General features: G+C 45.4%; 1 protein-coding gene across 1 annotated transcript in view; it reads right to left on the bottom strand.

Moving 5' to 3' along the window:
- Nucleotides 1-22034, bottom strand: part of LONP1 (lon peptidase 1, mitochondrial) — a 1004634-nt gene that overhangs the window by 149209 nt on the left and 833391 nt on the right. Inside the window, exons 14-15 of the mRNA XM_069649597.1 lie at nucleotides 10963-11103; nucleotides 2037-2202 (exon numbers count right to left, since the gene is read on the bottom strand). Coding sequence (XP_069505698.1) covers nucleotides 2037-2202; nucleotides 10963-11103 — 307 coding nt within the window. The remainder of the gene's footprint in view (nucleotides 1-2036; nucleotides 2203-10962; nucleotides 11104-22034) is intronic.

The raw sequence follows: 22034 nt of genomic DNA, 5'->3' as shown, positions 1-22034 counted from the left end.
CGGATCATCAGCAGGCAGCACTTCTCTGTATGGGTCTTGGATCCAACGTTGATGTGTTGACTGGCTGCAGGAGTCCTCCTTTTTATCCAAGATCTGTATTGGAAGCTTGCCCAAGTCCACCAATGGTAAGGATCTGCACCATTCAAACTGGTAGCAGAAATCCAATCTTGGATAGCCACTGGCCACTACATCTGGCCAGCACCAGACACCCAGATGCGGACTTAGACCAGATAGTCCCAGCCCTCATCTCCTGGCTCAGACAAAAACTGCCACTTTCCCCAGAAATATATAACTAAAAAAGTGATGGGTGGAAGGTTTTGAATAAATCTGAACCACTGACACTGCTATGGGCAACCTTCCACACCACCGTCGTCTAGCCCGTCTGCGCCTTAGCCTGATTTGCATATGTCTTTCACCTTTTGTAATGGCTTGGCAGGCGAAGAACGATGGTCTGGAGTGATGTCCGGAGCAATGCCAGAGGTTAAGATTTATTCTAAACCTTCCATCCATCACCTCTTTTGTTTTACTTTCCCAGGAAAGCAGCAGCTTTCCCTGGGAAAGGGCAAAGAAAAATATTGCCTAAGGACAGACGAAAACCTCGTGGTACAGCCCTTTTAGAATGCTAGCCACTCTTAGTAGCCATTTGTGGTAAATGCAAAGGTGCAAAGGTACACATTTCAAAATATTGTTAGAAAAACATCCACTGCCACCAGCCCATCCTACACACACACACAGCAAATGTAACCAAAAAGCCACAAAATAAAAAGTTATAAGAATACCAAGTATCCTAACCGCACTTTATGATAACGTGTGCGTTTTTAGTACAAGAAATACATAGTCTCTCAGCAATGATAGTCTTATGGACGGATCAGTTTCCCTCATAAGAATGAGCAAAAAGAAAAGGCAAGCCCAAATAGCTCCTATACCTCCAAAAAGACAGATAAGGAGTCCAAACAAAGCAAAAGGAAAGGGTTACCCATAGAAGACTATGGGAGGAAAGCAGTAAAATGGAAGTCTTTCCTAACAGACAGACTTTATTTCATGGTATCCAGTGATTTCAACGAATACAAAACAAACAATTAATTTTAAATCAAACAAAAACATACTGAATTTAAAAAATATATGTGGGGGTGGGGTAAGGGGTTACATCTGGTGGGAAGGTGGTTGGGTGGCGGTTTAAACATGGAGAAACTGGGGCTTGGGGTTTCAGTAAAAATGAAATTCTTCATTTTTTGCATTTGTTAAAAAAATCATATAGAACCCAATGACATATTAGCAACTATTTCCTGTTCTGAATGCTGTATCACCCTACTATGACATCATAACAGATTATTATGGAATTCATAATCTACTGCTATGACATGATGCCAAGGGCATAAAGCATTTTCTCTGCCAGATGTTTTCTTTTTCTTTTTGGGGATTCTGTGGGGATATGGGGGCTTTGCATATAATTCCTGACTCCACTCTACAAATCCTGCGTTGCTGTTCCATATGAAATAGCACAGAATGTAGAAAGGGAGATTCATAAACAACTTGAAATTATAGATAGGTAGCTTTCAACTAAGTGGTGCATTCTACCTCGGAGTTCCGAATGGCATCGAAGACAGCTCAACCTTTGCTCTCGTTATCTACCAGATGTCACTCTCCGTTAGTTAATCGATACCCTTATATACAAATCTATATATTTATGATTCAAAGCAAAGCTCCCATGGCGGAGATCCCCTTACTACACCTTAGGCTTTGCTTACAATTTCCAAAGCTCCACTTGAATCTTTGCTGTGATATTGCAAAATAGGTATGCTGTCTAAAAAATAAATAGCTTTAAAGTAGAAGTACATTTAAGTAGGGTATCACACATTTTCTGCATGATTTATAATACAAAGATTTTTTATTTTTGCATAATCATCAGCCCCAATATATAATTGCTCTCTTGGAGGTATCTTCTGCCCCCTTTACCTTCTTTTGGGAAACTGATAAATTCCTTCTTGTGATCGCACAGAGATTACACTGCAAAGTTTGAACACCATCACGCTTACCCATTGCTGTCCATGCCAGTCCCATAACCACACCAGGAGGTGTGATGTCATACATCCGATCCACTGTAAAGATGGGTTTTCCTACAAAATCTTGCAGGTTATCAGGGGTCACCTCCACAGATTCGACTTCTCCTTTGACAATCTTGAAGGCAGACTTCCTCAAAACCTGCAAGAAACATGTTCTTGGTTTAATACAGTGCACAGGAGATACTTTACCGATTCACGAGGGATGTTCCCACCGTTACAATAACCTTTGGGCATACTTCTGTAGAATGTGATGCCAGGAGGAGCCAACATAACCAGAAAACACTGACTTTCTAAATATGCAGAAATGTTTCTAAACTGCACCTTTTTCTAATACCAGTATATCCATAAATGTATCTTCACTATGACTACCATGCAAACACACTGCACCATTCCTTGATCGTTAAAAGGAATATAAGAACATTGTTATCTCAGATGTGACAAAAGAAACCCGAGCCAACTCAAAATAATTGTAAGGAGGCACGAGTTACTTACCCATAGTATTTTTTGGGATTAATACATTATGAAGAAGCCCAGCATTTCCAACTGTTAAGTGAGGCGAATACTTAATCTCATACGTTATATTCCTATTCAGGGCATGCACTGCTGACAGCATAATTGGTGGTAGGGTGCAGTTCAGAGGGCCACATAAAGGTGCAAAAGAAAGAGGGAACAGAATATTAAATTAAATAAGTCTGTACAGTCGAAGGAATGGTCAACCCACATGTTTTTTCCACCAATTGTCATTTGGCCTTTGACCTCGTGGATCATTCCCTTTTGGTTAACCGGTTGTGGGAGGTGGCAGTCTGCTCGGAGGCAGCAACTCAGTGGGTTACTTCCTTCCTCGGACCCCGTAATGCTAGAGTTGCTGTGGATAACGCAGCTTCAATTCCAGTGGCCATCGCTTGCGGGATACCACAGGGGTCCTGCATCTCACGACTCAAATATTTACATTCTTTCCTTCCTTAAACTTCTTAACAACCTGGGTGTGCAATATGCCAACTATGCGGACAACACCCAGGTGGTCCTGAAGCTCTCAGGTATCTACGCATCAAGACACAGCAACCGTCAATATGGTCTTTGGTGCCATCCAGGCCTGGCAACCAACGCGTTAGTTTTGAACAAAGACGAAACAGAGCTCCTGATTGTTGCCATGGGGCATCGGCTAAAAAACCTGTCTGTAGACTTTGAAAACTTCAACATAACTGGATCTACCATCCCAGTTGCTAAGAGTATTAAGACCTTAGGGGTTATGCTTGACTATCCATGAAGCCCCACGTAGCCCTCTTATGAGCATACTGTGGCTACATTAATAAACGTCTAAGTCCCATCCATCCTTTTTTGTCGCCCGATAACATGGCCCTCCTTGCCTCAGCACTCGTTAATTCACACCTGGACTACTACAGTCTGTTCCTGGGTACCTCGCAGGCAAACCTACCAGCACTCCAGGTGACTCAAAATGGGGCAGTCCGGGCTACCAAATATCTAGCCAGACGAGATCACATCACCCAAGCAAGGAGGGAGCTTCACTGGCTGCCTGTGAAACATCAGGTTACTTACAAGGTCGTGGCACTGAATAGCCAAGCCCCTGCATATCTCTTCAAACACACTAAAGTATACCAAGCCGGCCGATCACTCTGCTCGGCTGATAAGGCTAGCCTCCAGCAACCCAAATACAAACTGAAAGGGTTTGGTGGTACCTCATTTGATGTTCAGGCTTCACAGGCATGGAATGCACTCCCTCCGGTTCTGAGAAAGATAACTTCCTCAAAGATTTTAAGAAAAAAATCAAGACGTACCTCTTCAACATGGCATAACGTAACACTTCTAATTGATCCTCTGTTCCATCCTCCTGTTTGTTTCCTTTATGTGCGCCCCGAGACTCATGGGTGAGTGGCGAGTTATAAAAAATTAAAATAAATAAATCACACTGGCTCCACACCACATAGCAATGTATTAAAGTTGTTCCGCAGAGGATCACTTACAGTTTGAAGCACTCATAACTGCGACTCACGTGTTCCCCCTGGCGGCATTAATGCAAAACATAGACCCTGGCTCGTGACAAATGCAGCCATCAGAGCAAAACGTACTAGATGCAATTACGCTATACGGTGTCGCCATGGAAATGAGAAAGACATTTCAGCATGCAATACATATCAACAAAGCCTTTCTCTGTGTTCGCTTTATTATTCACATGTGTATCTCATTGTTTGTAATTTTTATGTCTGCCATATCAATTGATATATATATATATATATGACATTACTCACCGTAATCGTATTTCTGATGCTTGTATCTGCTTAGATTTACATGCTGTGCATAGGCCGACATCTAGTGGAAGCTGCAGAGTATTACAGTTTGTTTTTCGAAACTCGAAAAGGGCATCGACACAGGGCGTGCCAGTAATACTAACCCTAGTGTGACGTCCACTGTACCCATGATCTCTCACGCGTCTAGGACCCTCAGATTGTATTTCTTCTGACATGAGGTAGCATGAGGAGTAGCATGAGTACAGATAATCCAAGCAGATAGAACGGTAAGACTACAAGCATCCATGCGCCTTCTCTCAGAGGGGAGGAAGGGTGGGTCGCATGTGGATCTAAGCAGATACAAGAATCAGAAATACGATTACGGTGAGTAATGTATCCATTCTGAGGCTCGGGGAATCCGCTTAGATCACATGCTGTGCATAGATTAGCGAGCAGTACCTGAAGAAGAAGGTGGGATGTGAGAAGGGTCATGAGCAAATAAATGTCTTAGAACTGCTTGTCCCACTTGTGTATCTGTCTTGGAATGAGTGTCAATGCAGTAGTGCTGAGTAAAAGTGTGAATAGAGCTCCAAGTAGCTGCTTTGCAAATGGTGTCAAGAGGTTCATTTGCAATGAAAGCCAGAGTGGCCCCAATGCCTCTTGTAGAGTGGGCCCTAGGCGTGAAAGGCAGAGTTCTTTCAGAAAGTGAGTAACACAACTGGATAAGTTAATAATCCACTTAGAGATGGCACCTTTAGAGACGCGATCCCCCTCTCTGCCTGAAGCTACGGAGACAAACAGCTGATCTGTTTTCCTTAGCGGTCTGGTTTTGTTTACATAGTAGAGGACCGCCCTACGCACATCTAGTGTGTGTAGTTTCACCTCAGCCGAGCTTTGTGGGTCTTGTAAGAAAGCCGGAAGCTCGATGGACTGGTTTACGTGGAATTTGGAAATAAACTTAAGTGACAACCTAGGGTGTGTGCGTACAACCAGTTTATCTTTATGCACAGTAAAGAAGGGATCTTGCACTGACAGAGCCTGAATTTCACTGACTTTTCTTATAGATGTAATTGCTACTAAGAAGGCCGTTTTGTAAGTCAGGTGTTTGAGACTGCTTTTGTGCATGGGCTCGAATGGGGGGCCCATGAGCTTAGATAGCACCACATTAAGGTCCCATCCTGGTGGTGGGTTTGAAATAGGAGGGTGAAGTCTCTTTACTCCTTCCATGAAGGCTTTAACTACTGGTACTTTCCACCACAACACCTTGTTATGGGAAGTGGTATATGCTGACAGGGCTGCCAGGTGTACCTTCAGTGAGTTAAAAACCAGTCCTGCATCCAGCAGGTGGAGCATGTATGTAACAATAGTGGAAGGAGTGCAATCAACTGGGTTAATTTGTTTATTCTGGCACCAGATAACAAATCTTTTCCATTTGTCAAAGTAGCTGTGCCTCGTGTTAGGATTCCTTTAGGATGTCCATACACCTTTGTGGTAAATTGAGATGTCCGAACTCTATGACCTCAGGAGCCATGCTGCCAGGTTCATTGAGTTGGGTTGAGGATGCACCGTTTGACCTTGGTGCTGGGACAGTAAGTTGTACCAGCCCGGAAGTTTGATGGGTTCGCACACCGCCAATCTGCGTAAGTGTGGGAACCATGGTCTTGTCTTGCGAGCGTCATCGATTCTCTGTTCATCTTGTTGACCACCTTCCTGATTAGAGGAGTTGGTGGAAAAGCGTACGCAAACATCCCTGACCAGTTCATCCACAGGGCGTTCCCGTGGGAATCTGGTTGGGGGAACCTGGATGCAAATCCTGGGCATTGTCTGTTTGTGCTTGTGGCGAATAGGTCTATAGTGGGGAAACCCCACCGAGAAAAGATATCTTCTACGATTTCTCTGTGTAGACACCATTCGTGTTCCTCTGGGAGGGGGTCTCTGCTCAGAGCATCCGCTAGGGAATTGAGATCCCCTGGAACATGTTGCGATGACAGGAAGATGTTCCGTCTGAGTGCCCATATCCAGATTTTCTGGGCAAGCTTGGACAGATTTGGCGACCAAGTCCCTCCTTGCTTGTTCAGGTAGAACATGGCTGTAGTGCTGTCCGTCCGGATTTGCACTGACAGATTTAACAGGTAGGGCTCGAACGCTTGAACTGCTCTGAATACTGCCAGAAGTTCTAACAGGTTGATATGATTCTTGGCCACTCAGTGCGACCAGAGACCCTGAGCTGTGTGGTGGAGATGGTGAGCTCCCCACCCTGTCAGGCATGCATCGGTTGTGACTACCGCCTGTATCTCCGGATCGTTAAAGGGTTTCCCCTTGGACAGATTCTCTCTTGTCCACCAGTGAAGGCTTTGTACAAGTGTTGGCGAAACGACCACTAGATCGTCCCACTGACCACTTGCCCGAAACCACTGTTTCGCCAACCATTCCTGCATGGTACGCATGCGCAGGCGCGCGTGGGGGACCAGGTAAATACATGACGCCATCATGCCCAGCAAACGCATTGCTTTGCGTACCGTTATCTGGCGACTGGACTGATATTGCGGAATTTGCAGCAGTATATTCCGAATTCTTTCCTCGAAAGGAACGGTCAACCCCCCTTGAGTGTCTAGGATAGCTCCTAGGAACTGTTTGGATGTGCTTGCCACCAGACTTGACTTTTTCTCGTTTATTGAGGAGCCCAATTCGAAGAGGAGGTTGATTGTCTTTTGAATGTTTGCTCTTCAATTACTGGGGTCTCCCCCGTGATGAGCCAGTCGTCCAGGTAAGGGTACACCGGGATTGCCTACCTGCGAGGTGTGCTGCCGCCAGTACCTTGGTGAATACCCTTGGAGCCAAAGCTATCCCGAAGGGAAGTACCTTGAACTGGTAGTGCCGACTGTCCACCTTGAAGCGCAAGTACTTTCTGTGCGCTGGGAACATGGAAATATGAAAATAGGCATCTTTCATGTCCAATGTTGCCATGTAATCCCCCTTTTTTAGGAGAGTAGTCATGCAAAACTTTTGGGGCTTGATACACTTGTTTGCAGGCCACAAGTCCAATACTGGGCGCATTGTCAGATCTTTTTTTGGCACAAGGAAGTAAGTTGAATAAATACCCTTGTTTACCTGGTGTCCCGGAACGAGTTCTATCGCGTCCTTTGCTAGCAGATTGACAATCTCCTCGAGGAGGATCTTCTGGTGGTCCAAAGAATTTATTTTTTGTCGTGGAGGATGGTTTCAGGGATGCTCTACCAGTTCTATGCAGTACCCTGCGGATACTGTAGAAAGCGCCCATCTGTCTGATGTGATCCCTTCCCAAGCTTGGGTGAAGTTTGAAATGCATCCCCCTACTGGGGTTGCGTGAGAAGGGACCCTGAACGGAGCGTCACTGTTTTGGTGGAGGCATGCCGCCTCCTCTACTGGGGCTGCCTCTACCTTTTCCACGTCCTCCTTTATTACCCCTGCCGTAACCCTGGGTAGACTATTGGTTATTATTGCTCCCTGGGAAAAGTTGAATCCTCTCTGGGAATTTTGGCCGCGTGGGCGACGAAAATTGACATTCCCTCTCTGATTAGGGGGTTTATTGGTTAGTTGGCCTAGGGATTTGAGTGTTTCATACTCGTCTTTGGCATTTTTCAGCAAAAGGATGCCTCTCCTTGATACTGAGAGTAGGGCTGTACATAGAAGGGGTCCGAAGACCGCGTTGGTGTTTCAAACCGGGACTTTTTACTTGGAGGTATAGGATCCTTAGAGCCTGAGGGTGCTGACCTGTCGGGAGTATAAGAGAGAAAGTGTTCAGGGTTTTAAGTGTAAAAATCTGCCAATGATGACACCCTTGACATGACCCTATCTATGTCATCGCTAGACCATTCTCTAGAACTGGGAATGACTCTTTCTGGAAGTTTCTCTGACTTATCCTGACTAGACTTGGTAGTCTGAACAGGGGTCTTTGTGATAGCAGAAGACTTACACTTGTCTGTCTGTTTATGAGGAGTGGAGTGTTTTAAAGGTGTGGAAGTAGGCAGAGGCTGCTTCCTTTGCTGTTTTTCCCCCTCCCTGTGAGTGGAAGAGTGTTTTCCCTGTTTTTTCGCCCCTTCGGAGCCTTTCGACGCCTGGCGTCGAGGTTCGGGGGTAGTGTCCCTATCCTTCAAGTGTGGAGGTAGGGGCTCGGGCGCCGCCGTAACGCGGTCTGCGGGCACCAACTCCTGGAGTGCGGTCTGGGGATGGAAGTCGGCTTCGTCCTCTGACGAACTTCCGTTACCTTGGGGAGTGAGGCACTCTTGGCAACAGTGGATGATTGCCTGGAGTCATGCGGCGATCTTGAGGACGCCGATTCGGACCGTTCTCTATGTGCCTCTTTCCGAGAACTCGAAGTGCGTGTCGAGTCCCGGTTGGACTTCATGTGTTTTGTGGAAGTGCTGTGGGAAGCGCTTGTGTCGCCGGGGGTCTTCCCCATAGCCGCCCTGCCGGACGACCTTCCGAGGTCGGGGACTTGCGCTCGGCTGTCTTTCGACGCCATAATGCCCTCGCCGTCCGAAAGCACGGCGTCGCTGCCATTGCTGAAGGCGCCCTCTGCTGCCCTGGCCTCTTGACGCCTGGCGTGGTGGGCCCAACGCTTGATCGAACGGTCCTTAAGTGTTTTGGGTTTAAACCTACTACACGCTCTGCAGTTCGCCTCGGGGTGGTCCCTCGGCAAGCAGAGATTGCACGTGGCGTGCCTGTCGACCCAAGGGTACTTGCGGTTGCACTTGGGGCAGAATTGGAAAGGGGTACCCTCCATACGCACCTTGTGGCAGTGGGCTTGTAAGTGTAGGAATATATAAGAATGTACCTATATACCAAAAGAGTGTAGAGTATGTCCATCCCCCCACTCTCCCTACTTGCAGGGCCGAGGCCAGCGGCCTTCCAAGGCCCGGGCCGAGGCCAGAGGCCTTCCGAGGCCCAAATCCGTTGTGCAGCTGTCGACGGTCGAATTCTTCTCCGGGCCGGCGTCGAGTGTGGAAGTTCGGTGACTCGATGTTGGGGTGGAGAAATGGGTAACTAACAATATTTAGCAAAAGTATGGCTAAGGCCAGGGAACTCCGCGAAGTGCTTCCGACCAGTAAGGCGGAATAAAACAATCTGAGGGTCCTAGACGCGTGAGGGTTCATGGGTACAGTGGACGTCACACTAGGGATAGTATTACTGGCACGCCCTGTGTCGACGCCCTTTTTGAGTTTCGAAAAACAAACTGTAATACTCCGCAGCTTCCACTAGATGTCGGCCTATACACAGCATGTGATCTAAGCAGATTCCACAAGCCTCAGAAATATATATATTTTATTTATAACTGCTACTTATTTGGACATCCAGTAGTAGTAGTCACTGTGTTTTACATTACTTTGGTTACTGATGCAGTCTAGTTATTGTAGGAATGCATGTTGGGATTCATAGACATCTGTTTCTACCATTTTCAGCACAGAAATGATTTCCATTGTCTCGTCCACATTTATCCTAATCCCTCTGCTTACCTGTTTTTTTAAACATCGGTGACCCACTGAGCTTTACTAACTGCTTTACTAACTTCAGTATAGTGAAATGCTCCAGCAGTATCCATTTTCCCCACATATCCCTTTCAAATTGTTACTTTAAACTGCCTGATTACCATTGTTACTTAATGTAGGACTGGATTCGCAGGTTAATATCGAATACCCTGTTTTATCTATATTTTTGTTCTTTGATGTGTGTCCCCCTGAGCATCTTCAATCCATCAAGCGCATTTCACACCTGGGAAATTATCCTAGCAAATTGTCTGTATATAGAGGAAACATATGTGACCTGCACAGTGTCAAAATACTTCACTTCGGCATATAAATTGTGGAAGAAGCAATGTAGGGATCAGTGATATTTGGTGCAGCAAATACATTTGTTTTCATCGATGCAATTGGAACAGCATAATGCTCTGCTTGTCATTTTAAATATAGCAAATTTTAGAGCTGTCTTTGTGGATCAAACATGCAATTTAGACTTCTGAGTGTAATGCATGTAATTGATACAACCAATTTTAAGCAAATAACGGTCTGATTCACATAGGGGTTTTATAATGGTGCAATCCCATAGGAAAATGCTCTGTTAATCAGGCTCTAAGTGTATACACATGTGTAGTTTATTGGTATAGATTGGTTTGTGCATTTTATGTGAGCTCAATGTTGCTGCAGTTAAAATGTTTAAAGGGAAAAGCCACTTTTTCCTTGATAAGGAACTATTTGGTGCAGGTTTTTTGCTACTCATTCCCTCTGCGACCACCATCTGGTGAAGTCTATAGGACTTTGAAAGATACTGCATTGATCCATCTCTGCACAATGCTTTCAGATAGTCCAATAGAAAGTATAAAAACCCGGATTTTGAAGGACTTGTTTATTGCATATGTTTACAATGCTGTTTTGTTGAGTTTGTACTGGTCTTGTTTCTATTACTGACCACTCCAAAACCTGGTCTTCTGGGATGACACAGAAAAAATATTTCATTATACATGAATATTCCCCAACAACAATTGTGATCAGTTATATGAAATATTTAGAGTTTTTCTATGTGACAAAAACAGATGGTTGAAGCAGTGCATAACTACCGATAAAAGTTAAAATTTCAAAGGAAGAGTATTTGAACCTGAAAGTATACATTCCCCTTACCTTATCCACCTGCTTCTGCAGATTACGAACTCCACTCTCACGGCAGTATTGCTTTATAAGAACGGTGAGTGCCTCTGAGGTGATGTTGGTCTTCTCCTCGTCCAATCCACACATAGCACGAGCTTGAGGCACTAAGTACCTCTGAAAGGAAAAATAACATCTGCTTCTTAACCTGTTATTGGAGCTCTTTGACAAACACATACTTCCCAAAGGGCCCATCAATGCACAGCCAAATGTGGTTTTACACTTTCACTTCTAGTTGCACAACAAGAATGGACCAGTTTGCACTTCAGACTGCATGCAGCAATGCTAATACATGTTTCAGTTTCACAAACTGTTCGCATCCATCTTCCAAAGGTACTGTCACATCTTGGGGACTCTAAATGAGATAAAAGAAGGAAGTGTGCCATTGCTAACTCTTGTCAGCACATTCTCCTTTGTAGTTCCTATAAGGTTTGAAAGCTTTAACCCGGAGACCTGCACAACAAATCCGGATTGCAAGCATTCAGTTTTAGTAATACTGCTTGGACTAAATCCAATGTTATAGAGTTAGCCTCTAGGATGAGGGATTTTAAGTGATCACCTTTTAATCCTGGCTATATTCAAGGTTAAATTAATGTGTTCACCATCAAAACCAAGCAATAATGTAAGAATCAAAACTCAGTGGTATAAGAGCATTGCAAAAAAAGGTGTTAAACAGTGCATTCGATGATAGCGGGGGGCATCATTGGTACTGACCCCGCAATTTCATGGTTTTAAGAGCTCAGTTTATGATCACGTTACACATACTTACAAGCCACTATAAGGTACTGTAGCTACTTTCATGAAATCCAAGGATGGATGAAACAAAGCTGGAAATAAACACCACCAAGGCAGAGATCATTGACTTTGGATCGCACAACCGATATTTCCCAGTGGTAGAAGTGTGGAGTTCTGATAGATGAGCATATGACTGATACCATGCACATTCATAAGGTAACAAACTAAAATCTACGGTCCACTCCACAAGATTTTTTAAATCTGTAATAAGTATTAATTATGCAAATACATTATGCTTCTTTTACAGCCCTTTTAGCAAATTCATAAATTATATTCTCCAAGCTGCCCTCAATTAAATTGGACTTGAGCGTCTCAGATCACCCTGCTCCTTATCTTTCCCTGACCCTTCTTTTAGATTACACATGTACATGGACAATCTGCCTTACACACTCACTCGCCTTACTTATTGCCTCAGAAGACACCACTCAGCTGAATGCTGCCAAGCCCCTTGTTAGAGCCTTTCGTGTATGGTCACTGCCACCCTGCCCTTAGGCTATCTCTTCTCTGGTTCCACCCATTCCCCTTTCCTTTTTACTGGTCAGCATTGTCCGTGTTCACTTATTTTGCCACTGTGTCAATTTAGACTGTTTTTAAAGCCTACCCAGAAAATTGATCTTTCCTATAAACACCTCTACAATCAAAGACTAAAGATCTGAAATGCAACCCTTCTCATGGCCTTATTTTGCTGACAGTAATTTCCTAATAAGTGCAATTTGCGTATGTCTGGGGGAGAGACAAGATGGCAGTCAAAGCAGTGAGGGAAGGAGGGAGGGTTTCCTATGGGGGAGGCTACAGGGACAGCACCCCAACACCTTTGTGCATATGTTGCGTTTGCCACTTCCTTCAGTTTTCCTGATAAGCAGTCTGACTTGTGGGTCTTGTCTGCACTACAGAAATCCTCACAATAAGTTGCTATCTGAGATTATCAATGAAGTTGTCATGATATTGTGAACATTAGCCTATGCCAGACCCAGACAGGTTTGTGAATGTTAGCAATGCCACACTTAGAACTGTGAATATTAGCCTGCATCACCTCTAGACAGGATTGTGAATGTTAGCAATGCCACACTTAGTTGGAATTGTGAACATTACGCTACGCCAGACCAGACAGGATTGTTAGCCTGAGTCGCTGGGAGGGGATTGTGAAACAAAGGCAATTTTAAAATGCCTTACTTGTACAAAGCTCCTATTCCCACTCGCCAAAATCATCTTGGACTAGCACAAACTCACACTTGCACAACATACACACAGCAAGCACTTGCTGTCCCATTCACAGTCACAAGCACCCATCATGCACTCACTCACAACAAGCATAAACGCATCCATAAACATACTTAAATAATAAATAAATGAGCATACATACACACAGATTTACACAACATGCACACAGCAATCACACTCATACACACCAGCATCCATCTTCATACAGTCATTTACTTACCACCACAAAGCATGCATGCATCTATACACATAATTTTAATTTAAAAAACAGAACACAAACAAACGTACCTTCTGCCGCAGGTCTACCTCACCAGGGCTCAGGCTCCTGCTAGCATGAAAAGGAATTGGGAAGCTTCCTGGTTTCTGCTCATGCATAGAGGGACAGGAGCGTGGGTGACGAGACGCCCCACTCCAGCCTGCTCTGTCTATATGTGCGAGGAGGCGCAGGAGCATATACAGACATGCAGTTCCCCAGCCAGCATTTCCAATGAGCCATGAGAGGCCGTGGAAGCAAACGCCCCCAGCCTTGCGTGGCTCATTGAGCTTGCACGGCTAGGGAACTTTAACTGTCAAAGGGAAACATTGTTTCCCTTTGACAGTTAGAAGCACTCCCTCAACAGCTGAGTGAATGTTCGTATTTCACTGGGCTGGCTACTCCATCATGGGTGAGAGGGCGTCGACCCGCCGGGTCTTGGCTCGTCCATTATGGACGAGCCGCCCCTGGCTAGATGAAAACCTTTCACAGATTTGTAAAGACTTGCATTGGATGGGAAGGGTACATTCCCTTCCAAACCCTCTTCAGAGATGATAGCTCACCAACAACGCATGCTCATAAGGTGGCTTACATCATTAATCAGTTGCATACATGAAAAATAATGTGCGCATGACAGCCAAGCAGCTCTGCACATAGAGAAAAATAAGAGGGAACATTGGTCAGGATTGCCATGGAAATTGACGGTGGGGCTCCACTCGGATGCCCTCTTCCATTTCCATGGGAATGACAAGAAGTTATGTGGGTGGTGCGGCCTGGGCAGAGGAGCCTGTTTCAAGTAAGGAGTTGCTGTGGCAGGTGAGGGGCTGTTGAGGGGCTGGATTTGGGGGCGGTAAGCAGATGAGGAGGGAAAACAGCATTTGTAGATTCAGCCCAGGTTTGGAGCAGCCCGATTGGTTGCTGCACCCATAAAGGGTGCTAATAATTCATCAAACACTTATGAGATAAACAGATTCCACGCTAACATTATGCCCAAACAGTTGCTCCTCAAAGCTTGTGCGCCACTTCAACATTTTGGGAGACAACTTGAAGACAAGGTACATATCCTAATATCCAACTAAAACATTAAAAGTCAATGAGTAACAGCAAAGAAATCAAAACAATTTTGCACATACTATATTGCGGCTAGAATTACCTGTTCTGTTCCTTCTACAGTCCTCACTCTGGTGCTGACCTTTTATTTTGTGCACTTTGTTTTAGCAAACTGATCTCTTGAAGTGGTCTGTGAAAAGATAAACTCCAGTAATAAAACTATTCTACTATAGAATGCACATCTTCTCCTGGGGAGAAGATGAAATACTTCCCTCAAGAGCAGGATGCAGTCTGAGAACCATGTCCAGCAAGGCCAGTAAGGTGCCACCAAGATTAGGCTGCAACTACGAGTCTCCTTGAAGGTGGTTAGAGTCTGGCTAAATAGAGGAAACGTGTAAAGAGACCTCCCTGACCAATCCAGGCTGAAAGCGTCTCTTTAAGAGTGGGGACCCAACGCCTGACAGGAGAAGTAGCCTGACACAGACGGTTGATGTCTTTCGCAAACAAGTCCACTGAAGGATGTCCCAATTTCTGAAACAAACGGAATGATGGTAGATCTGTTGAGCCTGCTCAAGTTGTCTGTTTTCAGGTTAGTCCCTCGGCAACCCCCTCAAATATGGGATGCAAGAGGGGTAATGTGTTTCAGAGGACACCACTCCCAAAGATTGCAGGCTAGGAGGCACAAAGAGGGGGACTTTATTTCTCCCCGTTTGCAGAGGTAGAACATTGCCATGGTGTTGTCCTTGAGCACATGAACCACTTTTCCCTGGATCAGAGGGAGGAAAGACTTGTGTATCAGAAGAAAGTGTTTCAGTTCCAAGCAGTTTATATGAAGACGCCTCTCCTGGCAGCTCAATAAACCGTGAGCTTAAACAGTGACCTCCCCACCCTGAGAAGGAGGAGTCCGTCGTTGCACAGATTTCAGGAGAAGGATGGGAAAAGGGAGGAGATTCTCATCCAAAGTCTAACCCTTGAGAGACTTTCCTTCATGATGGATATCTTCATGAACTGAAGATCCGACAGTTGATCCAAGTTTACTAGTAAAATGCAACTGCGAGAGCTCATTCCGAGTCTGGCGGAGAGGCATGACTGTAATACACAAGGCCATCAGTGCCAGAAGCCCTTGGAACAACCAAGTATATGTTCAAGTCCTGACTGCGAAATGGTGGACCATTTTCATCAAGCCACATGTCTGTAGGCAGGGGGAAAGGCATATCTATAGAGGTGTCCTGAATCACCCTTATGAACAAGATTGTCTGGGCTGGAACGAAGAAAGACTTTTGTTGATCGGAAAACCCCAGATCGTGTAGGGAGTTTCACACAACAGACTGTTCAGATTTTCCAGCCGAGAGGGAGCCCTGATCAACCAACTGGATTAGTAGGGGTAAATGTGGATCTTCGTGGACCGAAGAGGAGCAGACAACACCGAGAGCACTTTTGTAAACAACCTGGGAGATTGATTCAAACCTAATGGCAGGCACCTGTATTGGTAGTGCTGCCAGTCCAGAATGAGTCTGAGGTACTGACGGTGCCCCTTTTTGATGAGGATGTGGAAATAGGAGTCCTGAAGATCCACAGAAGTTAACCAATCCCCCACTTGAGAGCCTCCACAATCTGTGCCAGGGTCATCCTGTGAAGCTTCTCCAGGAGGAACTCTTGCTCAGAGTGGTCTATAATTGGTTCGATTCCACCTCTGGAACTATTGCCCTGAGATGGAGAACATTTTGAATCTCCTGCATGAGAAAGTGATTAAAACAAACTTTGGTGGAGATGATGGCGGCAATGGTGAAATAATTAAGACCAAACCTTCCTTGATGATAGAGCATCCAGGGATCTTGTGCGATACCCAGCCAGGCTTTGAACAAGGAGAAAATGCATGATACCGGGGCAAAAAGGAAGAGCATGCACTGCCACTTCAGAGTCATGCTAAATTCGGACCCCAGGATTGGACCCTGAGCAAAATGTAGTCTTTCTGGCAAAGGCAGAAGAAGCAGCAGAAGACTTGCCCTTTGTGGATTGTCTTTATTTGAATGCCCTAAAGGCAACAGAAGGTTGGAAACCCAACATGGATGGTCCAGAAATGCAACCCAGCAACTTTGCCGTAATAACACCAGTTATACAGGTTTGCAGTGCCTTGTCACTGGAAGGTGAAAAGAGTTTTCCCAACAAACGGCAAATCAATCACGTTCTCCTGGAAATCAGCAGGCAGTGATGAGATTTTAAGATTTGAATGCCTTCTCATACAAACTGATGTATGTTTCTGGATGTAGAGTCGGTAAGGTCCTTATTGAGTTGCAACTGTTGCAAAGCCACTTCTTTGCCTTCTGACAACCAAAAGAAACATTTCTCCTGAGCATCAGCAGGAAATATAAGTCACTGAACTTTTCCAGAGTTTACCAGTTTTGTATGTTGTACCCAGTGTAAGGGAGGCATGGCATCACAAGTAGACACTGACAGTTGCACGTTTCAAAACCATTATTGTTAAATTCAAGGGGTTTGGAAATAACTAAGATGGGAGTAATCTTGAACAAATAATACAGTCCTAGTCAGTCTTAGTCAAACAAAGACGTATACTAACAAAAACCTAATGCCTGCCCTCACTCTAATAAACTCTAATGTGATATAGGGATATGCATCTACAAAAGAAAAAAGAAATCAGTGATGAAACGAAATGTCAGAATGGCAATATAAATCGGTATTAATTCTCGTCCCCATGTTGTACAGCACAAGGTTAGGTGGAACAATTGATGGATGAACACACTTTGGCTTGCGAACACAGTTAGGCGGCTGGCTCTGGCCTGCACAGCCTTCTTGGCCATTCAAGTCTGAGTCACAAGTTCACAGGTTTAACCTCTCGGGTTCCTCTCACCCAAGTCCAGCTCACCGTTCAAGCTTCTACACAGTTTCAGCAAAACAATTTCTAAGTATAATATATGATCACAGTTCACTATAGGTTCAGCTCAATCAGGCTGAAACCTTTTCTCCTTGGTGTGGTTCCTTTCCCCAAGCTTTCTTCAAATTCTGTTAGGCAGAAACCTGTGCAGTTCCCTTAGGGACCACTGCAAAAGATTTAAGACTACAGGTGTTGGCAGTAAACCCACTTGGTAGCAGTCTGTACCACCCAGATTTACCTGGTAGCTGTGGCTGAGCAGTCAGACTTCCCTCAAGAAGAGTTAGGCAGTATGCAAAGTATACACAATAGGCACTCAGATACAACAATACAAGCAAACACTGACCAGAGCTTTGGTATCAAAGTATATAATTATTTATTTTAAAACACACAGTTTGAAACACTCCAGCACTCTTATTGTAAACTATTCTAAACACAGTTACTATTGTAATATATACACCCCTTTTCCCTTATCGGATAAGTCACAGTAAAACACCACTTATTTTCATACAGAGGTGAGCGCTTAACTAGATTGCACTCCAATAAGTTTGTGAGAAAGGGGGGGGAGACAGAATATGGAAAGGTACACTACTCTAAGTTGCAGGAACACTACAAGCAAGGCAGAAGAGCAAAAGTCACTGGTGAGCCAAAGTCCAAAGGCTGGGCCCGCTCTTTGAGAGAGCAGAGCACAAATGCGCCCAAGATCACACAGTTACACTAGGCTTAGAAAGTCTTGCAGAGGGTTCAAAAAGAGTTTAGAGAGGCTTAAAAAAGTTTTAGCCAGCGTGTCCCAGACTAACCCAGGTTCGAAAGCCGGGGGCTAAATCTACCCCGTACAGTCGGTAGCAAGGGAAGCCAGGCGGGACACAGTACCTTAAGTGGGAAGGATCCTCCACCGGTGGCAGTTGTTCCTGGTAGTGGGTGGAAGTTGCGTCGTCGTCCAGGGGAAGAGAAGATCTCGACTTGGAGGAAAGATGAAGGTCGTTGCACTACCAGGGCAGAAACCAGCCGCATAGTTTTCCGGTTAAAGGTGGTACCTTTGTTTCGCGGTTGTGGTAAAACGTGGTATCCCGGTTGCCGGGGTGCTTGGCACGGACAAGGCGGCCACGAGGTACGTCGGGAAAGCGAAAAGACGGTGAAACTGGTTATCCCCACCAGTCAAAGAAAGAAGACTCTCCGGCGGGAGATCGCCTCTGTCGTTGGGAAAAGTGGTGAGGCAGTCCAGCAGGGCTCCACCGGTAGTGGTCTCGTGGCAGGTCGGCTCAGCTTCTCCCTCGTCGGATTCTTAGTTCCTGTGGTGACTTCTGAAGTTCCAGTCCCCAAAGCCCTGCTTTTATGCAGCAAACCCCCATTCACTCAGCCTAGCTGTCACTCAAACATGCTAAGTGGTGAGCCGGCCGGCCGGCTCACCACTTGGGCCAATCAGGATGGAGTGCGACTTGAGTTGCCTAGGCAACTCAGTCCAGGGTGCCTACATTTCCCTCCACCCCTCCTAAATACCCCAGACAGAGTGGCACCACTTTGGGAGGGCTTCTGTGGAGAAGCCCGCCAAAAAGTGGAACAAACGGCTCGACGTGGGTTGGAGTCACAGAAGAGAACACAAACGCCATTTTAGAATCAAGTTTTGGCAAAAAATACCAACCGGAGAATTAATATTAATTAAATAAACCGGCGGTATGTTCGAGGCTACTGTAAATAATTAAATAAAGGTAGTAGCCTAAAACAATGGGAAATCCCATAGGAAAATATTCGCGGTTGAATATAAAAAGTAGTATCCACTGCCACCAGCCAAAACTCGATCAGGGGGGGGCGGAGATGTGCCCCCTCGACTAACAGACCCCGGGGGCAATTGAATTGCCCCAGCCAGTACGTCCACAATATGATGGTTTGTACTGGTTCTGTTCAGAATTTAAGACTAGTAAAGTCAATGGTGACTTTACATGCCCTGGGAGACAGTAGTCAGTCCCAGGGTATGGAGTCTATACTGGGGGGTCACTATGACACCCCTGTGTTACTGCACGGAGGGTGCTGTGTAACGCACATCACAAAAACACATGAAGCCCTTTGGAGTAAAAGACCCCATAGCCCATTAAACACATCTAGATTCAAAGAAACACACTCAAATCATGCCCAAGAGTGAGGGTAAAAGAGTCTCATTCTTGGCAGGAGAAAAAAATAAACCCCAAAAATCCAGCAAAGCTGCTGGGGGACTCACTCGGTTAGGAAATTCAGCCTAAACAGAGAATTCTCCCTAACACATTCCAAGCTATAGGTACCTCTCAGTCGGACTCAAACCTTTTGTGTTTTAATTTCACTGTCAAAGACTTTCGAAACTGGGAGGATTTTCGTTTTCACCTCCACATGACCACTCACACATGGATCTCCCTCAGTTGGGCTCGGACCCTCCTTTCATTCTCTTACCAAATTGAAGAAAAGTAAGTTCAACAGTTCATGAGCTTCTCATTTAACGCTCATCTCTCACTTCCCGCTGCCTCTACAGCTTTAAAACATTTCACAGAGACTTTCTATTGGGCAATCTCACTTCGTCGGACCACTCTGCTTCTTTGCATTTCGTATTCACAGTTCTTAATAATGGATTCACTTTCTCTTGCATCTTATCAGCGCTCAGGTAACCTTTATCCCTCTGATACTGTTGCAAGCATTTCAATTGAACACAGACCAGGCTTTGCTTGCTTCCTTCAAGTCACCGGTCGTGTTAAGATGCTTTCTGTCTTTCGCGCCTTTGATGTAGGAGTCAAGGTTGTTACCACTGCCGGTTCTGCACCTCCCCAACTCTGCCGTTCAACCGTGAGGATGGTTGGTAACCTGGTAGCACTCGGAAAACTCTTTCTCCCTTCCAGCTGGGCTGTCGTGCGTAATCCTAACAGCCTTTCGGAAATAACGATCTCACGCCAGGGGTGTGGGGTCTCTGGCTTTCTGCCCCTTTGGATTAACCCCTCAGTTTGTCACTCTCCTTCGCCTGGTTTGCCATATCCCTGGAGGGATTGCTCCTTTTCGTGCACCGCCTTGCTAAAAGCGTGTTTCAGTGTTTCACCTTTTAACCATGTGGGGAGAGTTAATAGGTACTAGGTGTGTGTGATTAAATTCACGCGCCTGACCCTGCCTGATCTCATTAGAGGTACATGTCCAATGTATTGCATGGGTGGTAATCCTTTCAGCTATAGACAACCTCTTCCTCGGCTCAGTGTTTGTGTAGGAAAGGGGGTGGGAATCTGGGATTTTGGAAGTTGGAATATCCCATAAATAGGATTGGATAGGGGTATTGGAAAAGGGGGTAGGGAGGCGAATACTGTCTCTCGCCATCGGGTGTCCCTCCCCCTCTTCCTGAGGACCCCTCACCCAGGTGATCCTCCCGCACTTGTCCACCCCAGGGTCTAGATCCAAAGGCGATGGCCGTGCCCTGGTCACCTGAACAAGGGATCCTCATGGTCTGGGCAGTGAAACACCTTCTGTTTTTTACACAAGCCAGAACAGAGGCTGCATAAATCTGTCCGAGTGATAGCGGCGTTCTGCAAAACCTTCTTGCCCAGAGATTCCCACAGCTTAGATTCCTATCCAGGAAAGTTGCAGTATTCTGAAACAGCTGTTTCCTTTACCAAGGACTGGAGAAACAACCACACGCCTCCCATAATGACAAAAGGTTAATCCTTTGGAATTTGGTATTTGGAATCCAAATAATTCAAAACTGAGGTTTTGACCAATTGAGCATTGCCTGTTCCCTTAAGGACACCTCCACTGACAAACGTGGCTTATATGAAGAAGGGCACCTTGACAATAAATCCTGAAGCAGTGGGATTCTCTAGAGGCAAATAGTCTAATGCTGAATTGTCCTTGGACAGTACCATATGGAATTGCTTTGCAGAATGAATAGGAGCTTCGTCCTCTTCACCCAAAGAAGGAATTTGGTCAATTCTAGCTACCTTTAGGGGAGGAGTGTCAGCTGGTAGGAATGGGATCCAATGGCTTGGGTGATAGACGCCTATCAGAAAGTTTGCTGCCACAATCCTCAAAAACTGAGACATAACAGACTTCATAATTGCAGAAGTCATTGATTCAATTAAATCTGTAGAATTACATCTGTAGAAGGCGCACAGGGTCCCGGGCAGACTCTTCGACTAAAGAAGCTATAGGAGACGTATAAGCATTCACTAATGTTGGTATATCAACGCTGGATAATGAAGGTGCTAAAGCAGTGTTAACAGTATTTTGGTACACATTCCACACCACCAGCCTAGGTACCTGAACATTCGTAAGAGAAAATCGATAGAGGGCTGGGGAGATTAAAGAAAGCCATGCTCTGGAGAGAATTGTGGAATGGAGAAGCCTCTTTTCTCACAGGTGTCACAATAAGCTCCTGAGGCAGCACAGTGACTTAGTTTGATGGATCAAAATGATCAGACTCAGAACCAGAAAGCGCAATAGACTCTGAAGGTAAGTTATGCACACTTCCAACACAGATAGAGTGTTTATGCTTCTTGGAAGCTGGCTCTATTGGTACCGAAGCCGGTGCAGAGTGTGGCCTGAGGTCCTTCCTCTTATGGGTATCCAAAGAGGATTAGTCTTGTTTTGGACTTGCCAAAATCAAGGTAACCTGCTTAGAAACCACCAGTGCCGACCTGGAGGGAGTGAAAACTCAATTACCAAAAGAAGGGAGTTAGACTCCACCTTCTTTAAGACCTTGCCGTCCTTAAACTGATCTTTGCTCGTTTGGGGCAGTGCTGGAGCAGTAACACTCATTTGAACTTTGTCTTAAGTGGAAAGGTAATCCAGTATTAAAGGCTAAGCCTTGTGACGTGGTGCTTCCCCACCTGCTCCAAG

Source organism: Ambystoma mexicanum, chromosome 1p (genome assembly GCF_040938575.1).
Source record: "Ambystoma mexicanum isolate Mex_15411 chromosome 1p, UKY_AmexF1_1, whole genome shotgun sequence".
In the NCBI taxonomy this organism is placed as follows: Eukaryota; Metazoa; Chordata; class Amphibia; order Caudata; family Ambystomatidae; genus Ambystoma; species Ambystoma mexicanum.
Note: the sequence above shows the minus strand (reverse complement) of the source record. Positions and strands in the feature narration are given on the sequence as shown.